General features: G+C 40.9%; 1 protein-coding gene across 1 annotated transcript; it reads right to left on the reverse strand.

The window, feature by feature from the left end:
• Window positions 1-419: 419 nt before the first annotated feature.
• LOC109793885 (uncharacterized) lies at window positions 420-13,879 on the reverse strand. The gene is made up of 7 exons (XM_083069542.1): window positions 13,001-13,879; window positions 12,530-12,922; window positions 11,778-12,358; window positions 1,726-1,998; window positions 1,299-1,593; window positions 709-1,106; window positions 420-546 (listed from the first exon to the last, which is right to left on the reverse strand). The coding sequence occupies exons 1-7, from the start codon at window positions 13,877-13,879 to the stop codon at window positions 420-422; spliced, it is 2,946 nt and encodes a 981-aa protein (XP_082925668.1).
• Between the last annotated feature and the right edge of the window lie 8,276 nt (window positions 13,880-22,155).

The following is a 22,155-nucleotide window of genomic DNA, read 5'->3' on the forward strand; positions in this document are numbered from 1 at the left end:
GCATAACACACAAGAAAGAACAGAGAGTGGCTCAAATCCTCACACAGGGTATATCTGTCATAATTAAAACAACCTCTCAAACCACAAAATCATCTTTCCAAGCAGAGAAAATTAGGGATTTCAAACCATACAGTATCAAGAAACTCCTATCCAAGAGTGAAGCAAGTGCCTACAAACTATCACAACCCAGAAATCAAAGAGAAACATGCAAAACTGTACATAACACCTAAACATAAAACCTAGACCAAAAATAACAAATAAACCCTAAAAGCATATAACCAAAACAGTTCCCCCCACACTTAAATCACACATTGTCCCAATGTGGCTCACACATAAGATCAAAGCAATCAGAACAATCAACAGAATTGGAAATGTGCAATAAAAGTAAAGAAGGAGAGAGGGAAAGAAAACTCCCTAAGTCATGGTGGGAGAGTAGCGGGGTCGAGTAGAGACATCTCCTCTTCAACTGCATTCATCAGGGAAGGATTGCTGAGGAAAGGCTTCAGACGGTGCCCATTAACTTTGAAGCTTTTGTTTGTGGATTCACTTTTGATCTCAAATGTACCATAAGGAAAAACATTTGTAACAACAAAAGGTCCAATCCACTTAGAACGTAACTTACCACCCATGAGACCGAGCCGAGAATTGTACAACAGAACTTTCTGGCCAACCACGAAGTCCTTCCTAGCTATCAAGCTATCATGGAACTTCTTGGTTTTCTCCTTGTAGAATTTTGAATTCTCGTAGGCTTCCAAGCGGATCTCATCAAGCTCATTTAGTTGCAACCTCCTTTCCTCACTAGCCTGATCAATGGAGAAGTTGCAGGTCTTCACGACCCAGTAGGCCCGATGCTCAATCTCAACAGGTAAATGACATGCCTTGCCAAAGAAAACCCGATAAGGAAACATCACTATGGGTGCTTTGTAGGTAGTCCTATGCGACCAAAGAGCATCATCCAATCTGTTACTCCAATCTTTTCTGTTGGGTTGGACAATCTTCTCTAAGATTCTCTTGATCTCCTTGTTTGAAATTTCAGCTTGCCCATTGGTTTGGGGGTGGTAGGGTGTAGAAATTCTGTGCACTACCTCATACTTCTTGAGCAAAGCCTGCATAGATATGTTACAAAAATGGGTGCCTTGATCACTAACAATAGCTTTGGGTACTCCAAACCTGCAGAATATGTGAGATCTAACAAAATCCACAACAACCCGAGCATCATTAGTTTTGGTGGGTTTGGCTTCCACCCATTTTGAAACATAATCAACAGCTAAAAGAATGTAGGAAAAACCAAAAGAAACAGGAAAGGGACCCATGAAATCAATACCCCAAACATCAAACACCTCACAAAATAGCATGGGCTGCTGAGGCATCTGTTGTCTCCATGTAAGGGATCCTCCTACTCGCTGACACTTCTCCCAAGTGCTACAAATCTTCCACGCATCTCTGAAGATGGTGGGCCAGTAGAAACCATAATCGAGCACCTTGCGAGCTTTCCTCTGAATACCTAGATGGCCACCTGGTGTGGAAGAGTAACAAAACTGCAGGACCAAATCGATCTCATGATCTGGTATGCATCTTCTGATCACCTGGTCACTACACAACTTCCACAAATAGGGGTCATCCCAAATATAATGCTTAACATCACTCTTAATTTTATCAATTTGAGCTCGTGATGCTAAGGGAGGAAAAATAGAAGCAACTAAAAAATTAACAATGTTTGCAAACCAAGGGGTGGTAGAAGAAACAGAAATAGAAGAAACAATCAACAAATTTTCATCAGGAAAATTATCCTGGATGGGCATGACACCGGCACTGTGCTCAGCTCTTTCAATTCTGCTGAGATGATCTGCCACTAAATTCTGAGCTCCACTGCTGTCCCGGATATCCAAATCAAACTCCTGGAGCCAAAGCATCCACCTGATCAATCTGGGCTTTGACTTAGCCTTTTTCAGCATGTACTTCAGAGCTGCATGGTTAGTATAGACAATAACACGAGAACTAAGCAAATAAGATCTAAATTTATCAAGAGCAAAAATAATGGCTGTAGACCCCTAAAATTGCCCGGGTCGGAAATAAAGCTTGAAGACTCTCGAAGACTGAAGGAAGATCAGCCAGAAGGACTCCTGGAAGGCCCTAGGAGGGTTCTCTGTAGGTCTAGAGGTCTTAGAATAGCTCAAAATAAGAAAGTGGAGGGAATGAAGCCCAATACGGCCGTACTGAACTTAATACGGCCGTATTGAAGCTTCAATACGGCCGCAGTGAACTCAATACGGCCGTATTGAAGTTTCTGAAACTTCAATACGGCCGTACTGAAATCAATACGGCCGTATTGAAGCTTCAATACAGCCGCAGTGAACTCAATACGGCCGTATTGAAATTTCTGAATTTCAATACGGCCGTATTGAACTTAATACGGCCGTATTGAAGTTCAAAAATTTCAATACGGCCGTATTGGCTCCAGGGCCCGTATTGGGCCTGTTCCCTATAAATATGACGTCAATTGGACGTCATTGGACACTTTCACACACAGTTTTAACCCTCTTCTTGAGTATTCTGGGTTTTTTTGAGCAGTGCTCTGCCTAGAAATCACTCGGAGAGTTGATCCGACGAAGTTCTTGAACCCCGAGCCATTTTGCTTGAGGATCGAACCTAGTCGAAGGGAAATCCTCCGGATTTCCAAGTCAAAAATTATTTTTAGGAAGGAGTGAGCGGGCTTGTAGAGCGAGGGAACGCCAAAAAGCTTCCCAGTTTTACTTGATATATAAAAAGCACGCTTCAAGAGGTTTCTTTTCTAAAAATCCCTTCTTTTACTGCTTTCTGTGTGCATATTTAACTGTCATCATGTAGATAGTTAATTTATAATCGCTTATAATAAATAGGGGTAATTTAGTAATTTTACGCTATTATTTTAGAAATAATCTGTCATAGGGAACCCGAAAGGGGCGTTGTGGGGTGCTAACACCTTCCCCACACGTAACCGACTCCCTTACCCAACTCTGGTTGTAATGGCCGAAGTTGATTTATAAAATCAATTGCCTTATCCCTTTTTCCAATGTTTTGAGTAAAACATTGGTGGCGACTTCATGAACCCTCCTTTTACGAAAACCGCTAATCCATAGAGGGTCCCGCTTGGGATTAACATGGATTGGTGAGACTTTTAATAAATAAATTGGATAAGATCGACAAGGTCTCAGTTTGAGAACAAGTCGTTCTAATAATCCAATACATTTTCAAAACCAAAATAAAAAGCGAGCTCGACCGTCTTCGCGACCGCCGAGGCCCGTTTGGGCCGGTGGCGACAGATGGCGACTCCACTGGGGAAGCCTCGAGAGTCAGTCCCATTTAGTGACAGATTATTTTTAACAAATAATAGTTAAAATTACTTTATTACCCCTCACTTGTATGATAACATGTTTATCTATTTGGCTTTAATAACTGTTGTATTTTTAAATTTACGCAATTGTTTGAAATAAAAACTGCACACAAACCTTTGCACACAATAGTTCCCTCTATACCCGGGGGCATGAGTGATTAACCATAGGGAGTGGATGTTAGTACGGCCGGTTGTCGAATGGGTCTATAGGTGCCCGTAGACCGTTGTCGGAAAACATCACTCAAGGTGATAACCATGAACTTGAGTCCGACGGTGCGTTGGAGCTTTCCATCGACCTACGATGAGAGGAATTGGGTCCCTATAATGGGGGCACCATGGGGGCCTTGGACTGGTGAGAACAGTTAGAACCTACCTTGAATATGCACCTTTCTGCAGGATACCCCTACCTCGTGATTCGCTCGTGACTGTTCGTGGATGAGTGAATTGTTTGTGTAAATGCTTATGTGCAATTGTTTGTGCATTAATAAATAACCTCGTGATAAGGTCTAAAGAATAATCCCCATGCATGAAAAAACCATGACATGAGGGGAAAGACCATGTGTGAAAATATAATAAAAGTGAGGAGCATGTGCATCATTACCAATAAAGATATCATGCATCCTCATAAACCATGCATTCTAGGTTCACCAATACCTCTTGACATGAGTAAAAGAGACCCATAATTATCGAGATTCTCCGTTAAGGAGAGATCATAAGTCAAGGAGGGTAGTAACACTCTGTTTTAAAAAGGCAGCGCCTTAAAAATGGAGGGTTATCAAGCTCATGTCAAGAGCGTATTCATTCCATAAATTAATTAGATTAAATATTCATTTTTAGAAAGTGGCTGGTCATCTCTCTGTCCTCACACGCGCGCAGAAAATCAAGAAGATGGAAACGCTGGAGGACCAAAATAAGAAGCTTACAGCCGAGCTCTCACAGCTCAAAGAACAAATGACGCAAATGATGGAATTCATGCGTCACCATAATGCACATGGGTCTCACCACAGTGACCATGAGTCCCATCATCATGAGGAGGAGGAACATGAGGAAGAACCTCCACGAGCTGTACCCCTCGGGGCGGGGATCATGATTAAAGAGCCCGAGGTTTCAAAGGAACAATTCCATGCTCTTGAGGATCGGCTAAGGGCTATGGAGGGGCATGATTTTGACATCAAAGATGCCGCTGACATGTGCTTGGTGAGGGACATCCAATTCCCTCCCAAATTCAAAGTGCCCGATTTCCCAAAATATGTGGGATCGACTTGCCCCAAAAGTCATCTCACCATGTATTGCCGAAAAATGGCTGCATATGCTACCAATGAAAAGCTCTTGATCCATTGCTTCCAAGAGAGCTTGGCTGACACCGCACTCAATTGGTATATGCAGCTGGATGGAAGTCAAGTATGCACATGGAGGCAGTTGGCCGACGCCTTTCTCAAGCGCTATAAATATAACATCGACCTAACACCCGATAGGTACGATCTTCAAGCCTTGAGTAAGACAAATGATGAATCCTTCAAGGCGTACGCCCAACGATGGAGGGAGTTGGCGGCACAAATAGAGCCCCCGCTGTCGGATAAGGAGACGGTGTCCCTATTCATAAACTCGTTGACCGGTCCCTATTATGACAAGATGATAGGGAACACGACAACACTCTTCTCGGACATCATCACCATTGGCGAAAGAGTGGAACAAGGGCTGAAAAGTGGAAAGCTAGCTGGGCTTTCCCAATCATTTGAAGCCAAGAAGACCTACGGGAAGAAGAAGGAGGGAGGAGTCAATGCCGTAAATATTTCTTCATCTTCTTCCACTTCGAAGTCAGGAAAGTCGCAATTCACCCCTGTGAAGAAGTTTGATAAACTTCCGACCACCTACAGCGATCTCCTGCCGAAGCTAGTAGAAGCCAAACTTCTAGCTTACGTTCCACTAAAGAAGATTGATCCACCTCACCCCTATTGGTACAAACCGCAAGACAAATGTCTATACCATTCGGGGGCATCGGGGCATTCAACGGAGAAATGTAGAGCTCTCAAAAATAAGGTCCAAGACCTTATCGATGCAGGGTGGATCACTTTTGATTCAACAGTGCCCGACGTGAGCAAGAATCCTCTGTCGAAGCAGGAGTAGAGAGAAGAACAAGCCACGATAGGGCCCCTTCATATTTCTCTTTTAGGACTCATGATCAGTACCCGAGATCATGAGAACCTTTTCATGTAAATAAGGGTTTTACAGTTTTTTTAAAATATCAATAAAGAGGCATTTTTCACATTACTCTCTTTTTTGTTCTTTTCTCTCTTTCCCCATTAACATTAATAAATTCTAAACCTAAACAGAACCAATAAAATAATTATGTCTGTAATTGTTCGCTCTGACCGGGATCCAAAAATGAATGGGTTGAGTTGGAGAGTGATGAGGAGACCATCTCTCCGGATCTGCAAAGACTGCTAAAACGAGAAGCTCGCTTACTCCAACTCGTCAAGAGAAATTGGAGACTGTGAATTTGGGGCATGGCCGAGAGATAAAAGAGGTCAACATTAGGACCCATACCAGTGATGAAATAAGGACACATGTTTCCGCTATGATTATAATAAAATCATTCTTCATTGCTTCTTTTCTTGCTTACAATAAAATTCTAAACCACATCATTTTTAACCCTGTTTGAATAAACATGAATGAGGTTAAAATCATCTTAATAATAATAAACCCACATCATTTTCATGTGGAGGTGTGTGTGACGACTTGGAGCACCTTCCCTTGGCCTCGACAAGTGCCATCATGGATAAAAAGAAATCCTAAAAACAAAAAAAAGCTCGGCAGGAAACCCAAAAAAGGGGGCTGCACAAAAATAAGAGCAAAAGACCCGCTAGGAATCCCACGAAAGGGTGACCTAGGCAAAAGTTAGGGTTACAAAAATAAACAAAAACAAAAGTCCGCTAAAACACCACAAAAGGGTGTTTTAGGCAAAAATAAGGACAATCAAAAAACAAAAGAAATCCATGATGGTACCACGAACCGAATTCAAGAAAGGTTCAAGGGAAGCTATCCAAGTTGTCGAATCACAACACGACTTTTTAACTTCATAAGTGTTTAATCAAACAAGCCTAAACACATTGGCCATCCATTCTTACAAAAACCATTTTTGAAAAAATAAATCCCCTCTAAAACACAAACTTTAGAACAAAAATATCTTTCCTTTCTCTTCTCTCTTGTCCCAAAAGATTTTAGAATAATCTAGTGGAAGCATGGAGAAATAAATCATCACTGAAAATGGATCTAATCTGAATAATAAAATGGTGGAAGAACTGTGCCAAGAATTCAAGATCCAACACCATAATTCTTCCTCATATCGGCCAAAGATGAATGGGGCAGTCGAGGCAACCAATAAGAACATCAAGAAAATAGTGCAAAGATGGTTGTCTCATTTAAAGACTGGCACGAGATGTTACCCTTCGCTCTTCATGGTTATAGGACTTCAGTACGCACATCTACAGGAGCTACTCCATTCTCCCTCGTCTATGGGATGGAGGCAGTTCTACCCGTCGAAGTCAAGATACCTTCTCTAAGGGTAATTATGGAAGCAAAACTTCCCGAAGTAGAATGGGTTCAAAGCCGGTATGACCAATTGAACCTCATTGAAGAAAATGGCTGAACACCATATGCCGTGGTCAAGCCTATCAGAGGAAGACCAAAAAGGCTTTTGACAAGAAAGTCCACCCTCGAGTCTACCATGAGGGAGAGTTGGTAATGAAGAAATTGCTACCAACTCAAAAGGACAAAATCGGAAAGTATGCCCCAAATCACGGAGGACCATACGAGGAAAAACGAGCCTTCTCAGGAGGAGCATTGATCCTCACAGACATGGATGGAAAAGAACTTCGATACCCAGTCAACGCTGACGAGGTAAAGAAGTACTATGCTTGAAGACGTTGCTTGCATAGGCCCGCTAGGATGAAAACCCAAAAAGGGCGTCCTAGGCAAAAGTTAGGGCAAAATAAAAAGCCCGCCAGTACAAGGGTACTAGGCAAAACAAAGGCGAAATTATCCCCGCTAGGATACGTCCTAGGCAAAAGTTAGGGGCAAAAGAATAAGATAAGCAAGCAACGATCGCTTGAATCGAAAACCGAAAGGCGGTTCAAGTGATTATCTTCTAGAAGCAAGCGTCTTGCAGCATCTGCGCTCCTGGCTCAGGCATCTCACCCGAAGCAACTAGGGAATGTAAAGAGCAACAATTACAGATATAATTGTTAAGCCCAATGTATATAGCCTACCCTGGCCAGCCATTCTTCAGAAATTCCTTCTGTATATCTTTCTATAAAAACACTTGTGAATATTAATAAAATATCTATTCATTTCTTTTCTCTCTTGACCATGTGATTATGCCTCTAAATTGGTATTTCTAAAAAATTGTATGAAATTCCTTAATAATCGGTCAATAAAGAAAATTGGAGGGGTTCCTATAAAATCCATAATCTCCTGCATAAAAGGCTCACAAAAATATTCCCTCACGCCGATGACAGAAATTCCTCAAAGAAAAGGAGGATAGGGAGAGCCATTCATTTTTCTAAAAAACATTAAATAATAAAACTTGCATTTGTGCATCACACACATTAGTTGCACATTCAAAGACCTTATCATGAGGCAACCACATAAAATAGAAAAAATAGAAAAATTGCTTGTGTATGACAGCAGCAAGCAAAATGCAAAGATTCAGAAAATCAACAGCGTCATACAGAATAACTGAGCCTGGAGAGGCTTGCCGAAAGAATACTCTCAGAATAACTGAGCCTGGAGAGGCTCGCCGAAATAATACTCCCACAGAATAACTGAGCCTGGAGAGGCTCGCCGAAATAATACTCTCTCAGAATAACTGAGACATTTCTGTACAGAAAAAAGCCGAAAAACAACAGAAAAGGCAAAAATACAGAAAAAGCCAAAAAATGACAAAAAAGGCAAAAAATACAGAAAAAGCCAAAAACGACAAAAAAGGCAAAAGATTTAGAAAATCAATCGCCTCGTACAAAATAACTGAGCCTGGAGAGGCTTGCCGAAATAATACTCCTTCATCATAACTGAGCCTGGAGAGGCTTGCAGAAATCATACTTCCTCAGAATAACTAAAGCCTGGAGAGGCTTGCAGAAATAATACTCCCCAACTGTACAGAATAAATGAGCCTGGAGAGGCTCGCAGAAATAATACTCCCTAGAGAAATCTCAACTCAAGCTCACGGAACAAATCCCCAGCGAGAGCTATCAAAGCAAGATCGACAAAATTCCCAATGGAAGCACGATCGCCCAAGCAGTATATCTAGTCAAAGGACTTAAAACTTCCTCAGTGGAAGATAGCTCTCCAACTCAGGCGTTGAGTGAGTCTAAGCCTGTAGAGGCTTCCTAAATAATACTCTGGGATACATAAGATCCCCAAATCCCCAGTCGCCTACTCAAGAGGCACTCCTTCAAAAGGAAAAAAAAAAAAAAAAAAAAAAAAAAAAATCAAAAAGATTAATAACCATTCCCCAAGAGGAATTCGGCATTCAGCCAATCATCAAGCATCAAGATAATTCGCCTATTCAGAGGCACTCTTTCAAAAAATCGAAAAGATCAATAATCATTCCCCAAGCGGAATCTGGCTCTCAGCCAATCATTGAACGTCAAGCTGATACGCCTAACAGAAGAGGCCAGCCAAGAAATAAATAACAAAATCCCCAGTGGATAAGCAGCCTACATAGAGGCTACAAAAATCAAAAATCGAAAAGAGACACCCGAACAAGGATAACCGGGATACTCCACCAACGTCAAAGGACGTCAGCCAAACATAAGGCATCGCTCAATTCAAGAAGAGCATCTGTGTCTACACCCCAAGGAAACAGAAATTCCTCAATGGGTACCAACAATGCAATGCAAGTTGGGGCACAGGAACCTATGAATGACTGCACATCCCCTAGACGGATCCCTGCGTTATCCAGCCCTCAGCGGCACAAAATCAGAAAAACCGTCGAAGCAGCATCGTGGACTGTGGAGACAACAATCATCTCAAATCCCTGGAGAGGGTAAACTCACATTGCCAATGTCGTCAAGAACACGGAGGCAGACCCTGGAGAGGGCAAACTCACCCTGGAGAGGGCAAGACTCACGCACAAGTCTGGAGAGGCGACGACTAATACTCACCCCGGAGAGGGCAAACTCACCCTGGAGAGGGCAAGACTCACGCACAAGTCTGGAGAGGCGACGACTAATACTCACCCCGGAGAGGGCAAACTCACCCTGGAGAGGGCAAACTCACCCTGGAGAGGGCAAGACTCACGCACAAGTCTGGAGAGGCGACGACTAATACTCACCCCGGAGAGGGCAAACTCACCCTGGAGAGGGCAAACTCACCCTGGAGAGGGCAAGACTCACGCACAAGTCTGGAGAGGCGACGACTAATACTCACCCCGGAGAGGGCAAACTCACCCTGGAGAGGGCAAACTCACCCTGGAGAGGGCAAGACTCACGCACAAGTCTGGAGAGGCGACGACTAATACTCACCCCGGAGAGGGCAAACTCACCCTGGAGAGGGCAAGACTCACGCACAAGTCTGGAGAGGCGATGACTAATACTCACCCCGGAGAGGGCAAACTCACCCTGGAGAGGGCAAACTCACCCTGGAGAGGGCAAACTCACCCTGGAGAGGGCAAGACTCACGCACAAGTCTGGAGAGGCGACGACAAACTCACCCTGGAGAGGGCAAGACTCACGCTACCAAAGTGACTAGAAGCGCGGAGGTATGCACCAACCTGGAGAGGCTACTCAACAATTTTCCCACCTGAAGACACTACAAGTCGGAAGGATGGCACATTACCCGGACAATTGGGTCAACTCCTTTACTTGTCAATCGGTACACCAAAAGACCGTTTGACTAAGTAAAGGGGGGGCAGCTGTAGACCCCTAAAATTGCCCGGGTCGGAAATAAAGCTTGAAGACTCTCGAAGACTGAAGGAAGATCAGCCAGAAGGACTCCTGGAAGGCCCTAGGAGGGTTCTCTGTAGGTCTAGAGGTCTTAGAATAGCTCAAAATAAGAAAGTGGAGGGAATGAAGCCCAATACGGCCGTACTGAACTTAATACGGCCGTATTGAAGCTTCAATACGGCCGCAGTGAACTCAATACGGCCGTATTGAAGTTTCTGAAACTTCAATACGGCCGTACTGAAATCAATACGGCCGTATTGAAGCTTCAATACAGCCGCAGTGAACTCAATACGGCCGTATTGAAATTTCTGAATTTCAATACGGCCGTATTGAACTTAATACGGCCGTATTGAAGTTCAAAAATTTCAATACGGCCGTATTGGCTCCAGGGCCCGTATTGGGCCTGTTCCCTATAAATATGACGTCAATTGGACGTCATTGGACACTTTCACACACAGTTTTAACCCTCTTCTTGAGTATTCTGGGTTTTTTTGAGCAGTGCTCTGCCTAGAAATCACTCGGAGAGTTGATCCGACGAAGTTCTTGAACCCCGAGCCATTTTGCTTGAGGATCGAACCTAGTCGAAGGGAAATCCTCCGGATTTCCAAGTCAAAAATTATTTTTAGGAAGGAGTGAGCGGGCTTGTAGAGCGAGGGAACGCCAAAAAGCTTCCCAGTTTTACTTGATATATAAAAAGCACGCTTCAAGAGGTTTCTTTTCTAAAAATCCCTTCTTTTACTGCTTTCTGTGTGCATATTTAACTGTCATCATGTAGATAGTTAATTTATAATCGCTTATAATAAATAGGGGTAATTTAGTAATTTTACGCTATTATTTTAGAAATAATCTGTCATAGGGAACCCGAAAGGGGCGTTGTGGGGTGCTAACACCTTCCCCACACGTAACCGACTCCCTTACCCAACTCTGGTTGTAATGGCCGAAGTTGATTTATAAAATCAATTGCCTTATCCCTTTTTCCAATGTTTTGAGTAAAACATTGGTGGCGACTTCATGAACCCTCCTTTTACGAAAACCGCTAATCCATAGAGGGTCCCGCTTGGGATTAACATGGATTGGTGAGACTTTTAATAAATAAATTGGATAAGATCGACAAGGTCTCAGTTTGAGAACAAGTCGTTCTAATAATCCAATACATTTTCAAAACCAAAATAAAAAGCGAGCTCGACCGTCTTCGCGACCGCCGAGGCCCGTTTGGGCCGGTGGCGACAATGGCAAGAAGCTCTTTCTCTATGGTAGTGTAGTTTGCTTGGGCAGTGTCCAAAGTCCTAGAAGCATAATATATCACTCGAGGCAACTTGTCAACTCTCTGTGCCAGGACAGCTCCCAATGCATAATTGGATGCATCACACATCAGCTCGAATGGGACTGTCCAATCAGGTGCCTAAATGATTGGAGTGGTGGTCAGTGCTTCCTTGAGGCAGTCAAAAGCCTGTTAACACCTGTCATCAAAAACAAAATCAACCTCTTTCTGTAGTAGATTGGATAGCGGAAGGGCCTTCTTGCTGAATTCTTTGACAAAGTTCCTGCAGAAACCTGCATGGCCAAGAAAAGATCGAACCTCTCGCACGCAAGAAGGGTAAGGCAACTGTGAAATAACAGATACTTTTGCAGGATCTACTTCTATGCCCTTACTAGAAATAATATGCCCTAAAACTATACCCTGTTCTACCATGAAGTGACATTTTTCAAAATTCAGAAGAAGATTAGTTTCAATGCATCTACTAAGCACTCTATCCAAATTATCTAAGCATGTGTCAAAAGATGATCCATATACAGTGAAATCATCCATAAACACCTCTATGCAATTTTCAAGAAAATCAGAAAAGATACTAAGCATGCACCGCTGGAAGGTATCAGGGGCATTGTATAGGCCAAAGGGCATCCTCCTATAGGCAAAAGTGCCAAAAGGGTAGGTGAATGTGGTTTTGTCTTGATCCTCAAGAGCAATATGGATTTGAAAATAACCAGAAAAACCATCAAGAAAGTAGTAGTGAGATTTACCTGCCAGACGCTCAAGCATCTAGTTAATGAAAGGCAGCGGAAAATGATCTTTCCTGGTTGCTTGATTCAGCCTTCGGTAGTCGATGCAGACCCTCCAATTGTTTTGCACTCTAGTGGGAATGAGCTCATCCCTCTCATTTTTCACAACAGTGAGGCCTGTCTTCTTGGGGACCACCTGGACTGGACTCACCCACTGACTATCTGACATAGGATAAATGATCCCAGCTTGAAGAAGCATGGTCACCTCATTCTTCACTACATCCAAAATGACAGGATTGAGTCGCCTCTGGGGATGTCTAACTGGTTTAGCTCCATCCTCTAAGAGTATCCTATGCATGCAAGTGGATAGGCTGATACCAGGAATGTCCGCTAGGGTCCAACCGATGGCTTTCTTATGCTTTTTCAGAACGTGCAACAATTTCTCCTCTTGGACAACATCAAGGGAGGTGGAAATGATCACTGGAAACTTCCCATCATCCTCCAAGTAAGCATACTTGAGGTTTTCTGGTAGAGGCTTTAATTCTGGAATGGGTGCTGGCTGAACAGTAGGAGGAACTAAGGGTTCCACAGCATGTACCTTAGCCTGCAAGTCAGATTCATGTGTACTTCCTAAAACATGGTTAGTGCATTCTGACTATAAAGAAATAATATCCAGAGGTACAACACCCAAAACATCAGATACAAAATCAGATTTATTCTTGGAACAGGAATCAAAATTGGATACAGAAATAGATTCAAAATCAAACTCAGAAACAGATTCAGAAACATAATCAGATTCAATGCATGCAAGAGAATTATATAGATCAGATAGAAAACAATGTTTCTTATCATGCAAAGAATAAAAATCAAAAGCATACTCATCAACAACATCATCAAGTATCTCAGCACGAAAAACAAAATGGTCTTCAGATGGATGTCTCATGGCATCAAGAATATTAAAATGGACAATACTATCACCAAATTCCATGGACAATGTACCAGCATACACATCAATCTTAGTTCGGGCTATTTTCAAAAATGGTCTGCCTAAAATGATTGGGGCAGATCCATGGGAGAATCTCTCCTCCATATCAAGCACATAGAAATCAGTAGGAAAAATCAGTTCACTGACCCGAACTAAGACATCCTCAATGAAACCTGTAGGGTGGGCGACACTTTTATTTGCCAACTGTATCACCATACCCGTAGGTTGCATAGGACCAAGAGACAGAGATTTAAAAATGGACAGAGGCATAACATTTATAGAAGCACCCAAATCATGCATGGCATTTTCAAATTTTCTATTCCCAATAATGCAAGGTATACAGAATGTACCTGGGTCCTTACATTTTTCAGGAATGTGCGGAACATATTTACCTATGAGTGCTGAGACATTTCTGTCCATGCTGATTCGCTCATTGCCTTTCATTTTCCTCTTATGAGTGCACAGATCCTTCAAGAATTTTGCATATCTCGGGATTTTCTTTATGGAATCAAGCAGAGGTATGTTCACCTCTACTTTCCTGAAAGTCTCCAATATCTCCTTATCCACCTCTTCCATTTTTTTTCTTGGAATCAATTTAGGAGGAAATAGAAGAGGGATAGGAGGCTGTTACAAATCAGAATTGGTGCTGGAAGAAGGTCCACTTGCATGAAAATTTCGGGCACCAACTGGTTCATCATTTTTCTCAGGTGCAGATGATGGAACGGGTACTGGTACAGGTGCAGATGATGATGGAGGTGGAGGTACTGCAGTGGGTATGTCAATCTGTTTCCAAAACCTCAATGTGATGACACTCACATTTTTCAGATTCTGCACAGCCTGTGAAGGCAACTTATCTGAATTTTGAGACTATGCCTGATTGAGTTGAGTAGCCATCTGCCTCATCTGATTGGTCAAGCTCTGAATGGAAGCTCTGGTCTCTTGCTGAAATTGCATGTTCTGAATGGTCATCTTCCTCACCAACTCCTCCAATGAAGGCTCAGAGAAAGTAGAAAGTTAAGCTGGTTGGGCTGTAGGTGCAAGAGGAGGAGGTCTCTGTTGAGGGGGCTGGTATGAAGAACTTGAGGGATGGTTCTGGAAAGGTGCTTGATTTTGCTGCTGCTGAGAGTTTCCCCACCTTAAGTTGGGATGATTCCTCTAACCAGGATTGTATCTATTGGAGGACAGATCATAATTTTGTTGTTGTTGCTGCACTGGTCTGTTATTGTAGATATTTGCAGCATAGGCTTGAGGAGCATGAACATCAGAAGGCTGCTGCAATGATGGACACAAATATGTATGATGGTCATTTGACGTGCAAATGCTGTAAACCCTTGCCACAGATGTAGATGAAGATGAAGATTTCTGGTTGATGGCAAGTTGAGTGATTAAACTGACCAAGGTATTAAGGTTCCCCTCAAGTTTCCTATCTTCATATGAAGAAGAATCAACAACTACATCATTAATTCCCCTGAGCACAATAACATCATTCCTGGCACTGAATTGCTGAGAATTGAAGGCCATTTTTTCAATTAAGTGCCTAGCCTCAGTCGGAGTCATGTCACCAAGGGCTCCTCCACTGGCAGCATCAATCCCTAAGAGTCCTCTCACGAGGTCCATTATAAGGTTGTTCACCCATGTTTTCTAGCTGACTTGAATCAAGCTCAGATGCAACAGTTACACTAAGACTATCACTATGGCTATCACTATGACTATGACTAACACTATCACTATCTAAAGATGGAATGATATGCTCTCTAATTCGTCTATGGAATGTCCTTTCATTCTCAGGATCAAATGGGTGCAAAAAATCAGGGTTGCTCCTAGTCATGCATTACATGCAACACATGCATCAGGACACGTGAATAGTAGGGGTAAAATGGGAATTTCCATGAAAACTAAAAAAAATATCAAAACTAATGCACCAACATCACCCTAAAATCATTAGAAACTACCACAAAAAATTTGAGAGCAAAATTCAAAGCCTAGCTATATGAACTACCTAAGAAAAGTTTGGAAAAATAAGGAAATAAAACTTCAAAATTAGAAAAAAAATAGTAAACGGCCTTTTTTTGAAAATCTAGCTGGGGCCACACGATTTATCGTGTGGGTTTGATAGATCTTATTTTTTCTACACAATGAAAAAAAAGTTTGCCTAATTCCGATAACCAGAGCCAAAGTTATGGCCCTTTGAAGTTTTGCTGAAAACAATTTTCAAAAATTTTGGTATCTCCAAATCTTGACCAAACTATGTGCCGTAGCTATTTTTTACACAAAATATTGATTGAAAGAAGTTACCACAAAACATTTGAGGCAAAAATAACAAGTCTAGCTATCAAAACCAAAAATCACAATTAATTGGAAAATTCAGCTACTATTCAGAACTATTCACGCGCACATGAAATGCACCAGATTTGCAACATTTTCACACCATTTCCTACAATTTTAGAACCCAAATAGAGGAGTAGTAGGGAGAGAAAACAGAGCACGCCTAATTGAAATAGAGTATGCATGAATTGAAAATAGAGTATACCATACAATATACAACTCAGAATTCAAATTTACTATTTCATAGGATTACTATTCCATTGCTTCTCTTAGTTGCATGAATAGCACGAATTCTTCAAATGGCTTACTTGCTACACCTGGGGAGACTAATAACAAACACAAATACACAACATAACATGTAATGAGACACAAAAACGCAAGCACCAAACTGATACACAAAATTCATACAAAATTGAAGCAAAAACTGATACACTAAAACTGATACACTAAAACTGATATACTGATACACTAAAACACTACACCAAAAACACACATAACACACAATAGAACACATTAAACAACAAAAACAAAGAACACACACCCTTTGACAGGAATTGATGGTCCCCGACAATGACACCAAAATTGATCGAAGCCGTATCCGGTCAAATAAAAACAATTAAATGCAGTACTAGGAAGTTGTCCTAGGTCGTCTCCCAAGGACCATTTTTCTCTGTCAAAGGCTTAAGCACGAAGTGGTGGGGGGGTTTGGTTCATGTTTTTTTTTTTCAGTTTATAACACAATAAAAACGCAGATAACACAACAAGTAAAATAGATTGGCTCCTTGTTCGGATTGTAACTCTCTTATCCTTGGTTCACAATGAGATTACTCTGTCAGCCACTTAATCCTTGTTCCATCCGAGTTAACCAACTAAGAGAAGATTAACTCAAGATTTCCCTACACGAATTAAGCAAACGTATACAACATCAACCTCGTCACAAATTAAGCAACTGTGGCATTGAGGACAACCCATTAAGCATGGACACATTGATACAAAGGTTAAATGAAGAAGAACAAAGTAGAACAGAGATATACAAACATACCCAACCTCAAACAGAGATTACAATCCATAACAAGAAGCCAACCCCAGGGATTTTAGCCTTCCATTAAAATAGAAGCAGATACAGAAACAAAAATGCAAGGAGAGGAGAGCAAAACGTAAATGGAAAATAATATTCTTCAATGCAAGGGGTTCAGATACAAAATGTAAACTTAGATAAGAGGAATGGAGAGAAAAATGTAAAACTCAGCTACAAGAGAGAAAAACGTAAAACACAAAGAGAAGGCAGCAAGGTAACGTGGTCACATCAAGTCTGAAGGTTGGTGGCTGCCCTAGGACCCTAAAAAACACCTAGAAGAGTCAACATGGGCCCCCAAGTCAGGTTTGACCAGAAAATACATAAAATAAATGAAAAATAAAATAAAACAAAATGTTGATGTGGCACTGATGTGGTGCTGACGTGGAAGATGACGTGGCAGCTCCTCTTGAAGTCCAGAAATTAATTCCAAGCCCAGATAATTATTAAACTACTCTGAAAATAAAAATTGGAATAATTAGATTAAGAAAATTCAAATTAGTTAAAATATGAATTACCGGTCCAATTAAGGCCTAAATAGAAAATAGTGCAGAATATCAACAATTAAGCACAAATCAGAGATTAAAATAAGTACAGAAAGGTAAGAAAAAGTAATGCAGCAATATAGCCGTTGTCCTTTCCTGAAAAAGTAATGCACTTTTTCTGACACATGCATGCTCTGCTTTTGCATGCTTCTCTTCTTCTTTGTTTCTTCATTTAGATCATGCGTTTTACGTTGAAAGTTCTTCTGTGGTCATAGACGATGTCTTGGCTTGTTCCTTGAGACGTGATTCTTTATTTGCTTGCGTGCCAGTCTTCATCTTCACGTGTTGGTCCTATGTATTTCAATCTTTGACTTTTACTTCAGCGTTTGAGTTTTTGACTTTTCTTTGGTATGATTAACAATGTGAATGGACAAACATTGTTTCCATCTGGAGTGTCTCTCAGTCTATGCTTTCTTTTGTCTGATGCATAATTGGCTTTCTTTTTGACGTTAGTCATATGCCTCGTCTGATTTGCGCTTTGGGATAGTTGTACTAGACATTTTTGTCTGAGTATTTTATGATCAACTGACGCATATACGTGTTCCAACTATTCTTTTCTTGATGCTCGGTTTCCTACATCACTTGCTTCATTTGTCTCAACCTGTCTGGTTCGTGGCTTGCCTTGACTATTCCTCATAGGCTTCGTCTGATATTTTAGTGTCTCATTCTGGTGGTAGTCCTCTTTCGATGGAGGACCATCCTTGGTACTTCATGTGAAACCCATCGCATGGTTCATGACCAATTTGAGAAGTATAGAATTTTATTACTTTATTCCAAATTTACCCTTGTACTTTGGGGTATTTTAGTCATAGAATTTATTTTCTTGTATTTCCAATTTTACCCTTGTATTTTGGGGTGTTTAGGACTTAGAACTTATTTTCCCTTGTATTTCCTATTTTACCCTTGTATTATGGGGTGCTTTAGATGATTAGGGTTTTTAATTTTGGGCTAGGGTGTTACATGAGGAGGTGACGCATTATTGGTGAGCTTTGGATCTATTTTTGGTGATAGAAAGACTTAGGCCCAAGTGGAGGGCAAATGTTGCATGGTCTTATCATGCACCGTGATGTAGCCAATCTAGACCCATAGATTCCAAACTTGGTCACCAAGTAGCATCTAGGGTTCATTTGGCATGTCATTTGGAGTGCATTTGCCTTATGAATTTCGGCCATGCATGTCCCAAATGAAACCCTAGATGCCTCCCCTCCTATAAATACCCAACACCCCACCACTTGTAAATACTTTGGAATATATGAATTTGAGTGAGCCTTTTTGTGCCTCAAATCTTCTCCTTAGTCACTAGGTTAACTTTGGCTAACCTTCTCCTATCTCCACCCTTGGAGAGTGAGAACCCTAGAGTGGCCTCCATTTACCTTTGGAGTGAGCCAACCTTGTGAGCACCAAACACCTTAACCCTAAACACTTCCGCCAACTATCTATACCTCACGCCTATCTTCCTTTCCCATCAAAGTCATCCTTTTCTCTACCCTTTGGTGAGCCTAGATCAAGGGCAAGGAGTCTCCTTTCAACCTTTGTCATCACCCATGGAAGGAACAACTCCATCATCTTTCGTCTATAAGCAGACTTCGTTTTTATGCTTGATTACCTATCATCTGATTCTTTCATCTAGTTTTTACAATCTTCATGGATTGTGACATTTAATGCTTCTGACTTTGCTTTTAATGTTTGCTTGTTGAATCTGTGCTTCTCGAGATCTTTTGTACCATTTTTGTGCTTCTATGACTGGCATTAAGACATCTCTGTACTTTCTTGGTATTGTAGCGACAGAGGCGTTGTCCTTTGTTGACTGGTAGGTGTACTTGCTCTGACACACGCTGTTTTGATTTGTGGATAAGCTCTCATCCATTTTTCTTATCTTCCTTCTTCTATTTTGATGTCTTCATGTGTTCTTCCGGAAGTGTGGATGCTACATAGTTCGTCTCGTTGTGTCTTCAGATGCAATACATCTTTCTTGACCATCGTCTGTGTATTCGAGACTCCGTCTAGTTGGCTGTTGTAAGTACTTGACTTCGTCTAGGGTGCTCTTGCTAGGATTTGCCCATCTTCCATGGTCTTGTAATGTCTGCGTCTTTATTATTTCCCTTCTTATGCTAGGCTCAATTTCGTTTGATTATTTGATCTCCTTATCTGACGTCTTGTTAGCTTTTTTCCTTCATTTTGGTTGCTCGTGTCTTGTTCTCTATTTCTTTGGTAGGTGTCTTCATCTGATGTATTCCCTTCGTTTGCTTAGCCTTTATCCAATGCTTGCCTCACATCTCCTTGATTTTGGTATGGATGTATATTGTAACATCCTAAATTTTGTACCTATTTATCTATATAATTTCTGTAAATTATTATACATATAAACATTACGTAAGTTACTATTGTGACACCCATACTACCCGAACACATATATAAATAAATCTTGTAAATAAACTAAAGAATAAAATATTCAACGTTGGTAAAAAGGTTCACATAAAACCTTCAAAAATAACCAAAATAATTAAAAATAAAATTTAGAAGGTAAAACTTGAGAGTTTACAAATTGCTTTCAAAAGAGAAGGTATAACTCTAAATACATATAAAAATTTATCCTAGAATTCTCTGCCCCGATGTCACAATATCAGAGCACACCCACAACTCAACGGTTGACATTCTAGATGCCACTAAAAGCTGGATCTTCCTCACATAAAACATCCACAAATTGTATGGTGAGAAAAGAAAACATTTATATATAAAGCACACAAGGAAATCTACAACATTATCTCATCATAACTTGAAATGTTATTTACAAGCATTTCTATAGATATATCATCATTCTATCAATCATTCATCATCTTCACATCACAATTCATAATCAAACAAATCCATTACAATCCACACAAATCTTACAATTAACCCTATGTCAAGGTCACGCCTATAGCATCTCTTGCTTGAGGTCGTGCCACCCCCGACATAAACATTAATTGCCTCACACATCCCACCCTATGCCAAGGTTAAGCCTGTAGCATCTCTTGCCCAAGGTCGTGCCACCCACGACATAAGTATGAGAAATCACATTCTCCACTGTGCCAAGGTCATGCCTACAACATCTCTGGCTTGAGGTTGTGCCACCCCCGACATAATCATGAGGAATCACCCATCCCATACTATGCCAAGGTTATGCCTATAGCATCTCTTGTCTAAGGTCGTGCCACCCCTGGTCACAAGTGTGAGGAACCACAATCACATTCACATCCACATCCACATCCACATCTCAATTCCAAAATACATACACAATCCACACAAAATAGTGGGTCACATACCCCTCAAGTAATTCACCATGAATCCTCATCCTCATCTAGATCATCAATTTTACCAAATCATGTAATAATAATATTTATAAATTAATATATAACCAGATTAAATTGCCAATTTAATATAATCTTAACCCAAACAATAAAACCCCCAATTTTTCCAAAACCTAACAAACATGAACTTTTCTACAATTTCGTTCTCTCTCCCAGATCATCATTTGTACAAATTATTAGCATATTTCTAATCCTCAATACATATACAGTCTAATGGAATCATTAATTCCTCAAACATAAATAATCCAATTTTTCCAAAACCTAACTTACAGGTACTTTTCTATAATTTTGTTCTCTCTCCCAGAGCATCATTTTTACAAATAAATCATATATTCATAGTCCTAAATATATACAGAATCACATAAGACCAATAATTCTCCAAACAGAAATAATTATAAAATTACTCATAATCCTAAGGGACTCTTCCTCTACCCAATTCCCTCATGTAACTCTACATATAAATAATCCCCTTTTCCCCTGTACCTGGATAAACAATAGTTGAAACTAAAACAAAGATCTCCTTGGTCTCCTCCTCTGAGTGCCCCTCGGTCTTCAAAGAGTGTAGAAGGAAAAGAAGAGAGCAAAGAAGAAAAGAAGAGAAAAGTGAAAAGTGTGCTTTTTGGGAGTGCTAGAGTGCTCTATTTATAGGAATCAGGTGTCTCCGAAACGGCCCGTTCCAAATTTGGAACGGCCCGTTCTGGGCTACTAAAACACTCCTGTAAGTTACTAAATTACCCTCATTGGGCTTTTGGGTCCTCGTACATTCTATGAAAATTGGGCTGTTACAATTCTCCCCTCCTTTATGAAATTTTGTCCCCGAAATTTTTTGCAATGGGTAGACTCCTCGCATGTTGCTTTCTAATTCCCATGCAACCTCACTACCTTATAGATGTACAACTCTATCAATTTCACTAAGGAATGTCTATTATCAACCAAGGTAAGACAAGTAAACTTGGTGAGTCTATCCACTACAACCCAAATAGAATCAAATTCTTAAGCATCTTAGGCAAACCTACAACCAAGGTCTATTCACACACTATCTCACTTCCAAACTAGGGCGTCTAAACGCTATAAAAATCTTAAAGACTTTTAGTGTTCCACCTTAGACTTCTGGTATACTACACACGAGTACACAAATTCCTCTACTTCTCTCTTCATCTTAAGCCACCACGCTTCCGCTACGCCACTCTGATACATCTTAGTAGCTCTTAAACGAATGCTAAGAATACTCTTATGTCCTTTCTCTAAGATCATCTTCCTTAATTTGGGATTACTAGGCACATATATTCTATCCTCAAACCCCTAAAACACCATCAACCTCCACTTGTAAGGGCTATCCATACCCCTACCAATTCTCTCCACTTGGTTCACTAAGAAAAGATCTAACTCCTAGGCTTCTCTAATCTCATCCATTAATTCACTAGTTGTTTTTGACATACCCAATCCAATGCTCTTAAGGGTGAGCTTATACATCACGCTTATGTTTTTAACCTCCTCAATTAAATCCATCAGATACATCATCAAAAACAATAGATGAATGATTGTCCTACTCAAGGC

This window comes from Cajanus cajan, chromosome 2 (assembly GCF_000230855.2).
Source record: "Cajanus cajan strain Asha chromosome 2, NIPB_CcT2T_4, whole genome shotgun sequence".
Taxonomy (NCBI): Eukaryota; Viridiplantae; Streptophyta; class Magnoliopsida; order Fabales; family Fabaceae; genus Cajanus; species Cajanus cajan.

Coding starts and splice junctions, on each gene's coding strand:
- LOC109793885 (XM_083069542.1), bottom strand. CDS start 13,879: ATGGAAGAGGTGGATAAGGAGATATTGGAGACTTTCAGGAAAGTAGAG. Junction 12,923..13,000: donor TATCTGATGTTTTGGGTGTT/GTACCTCTGGAT, acceptor TCTGACTTGCAG/GCTAAGGTACATGCTGTGGA. Junction 1,594..1,725: donor GTTTCTTCTACCACCCCTTG/GTTTGCAAACAT, acceptor GAAGTTGTGTAG/TGACCAGGTGATCAGAAGAT.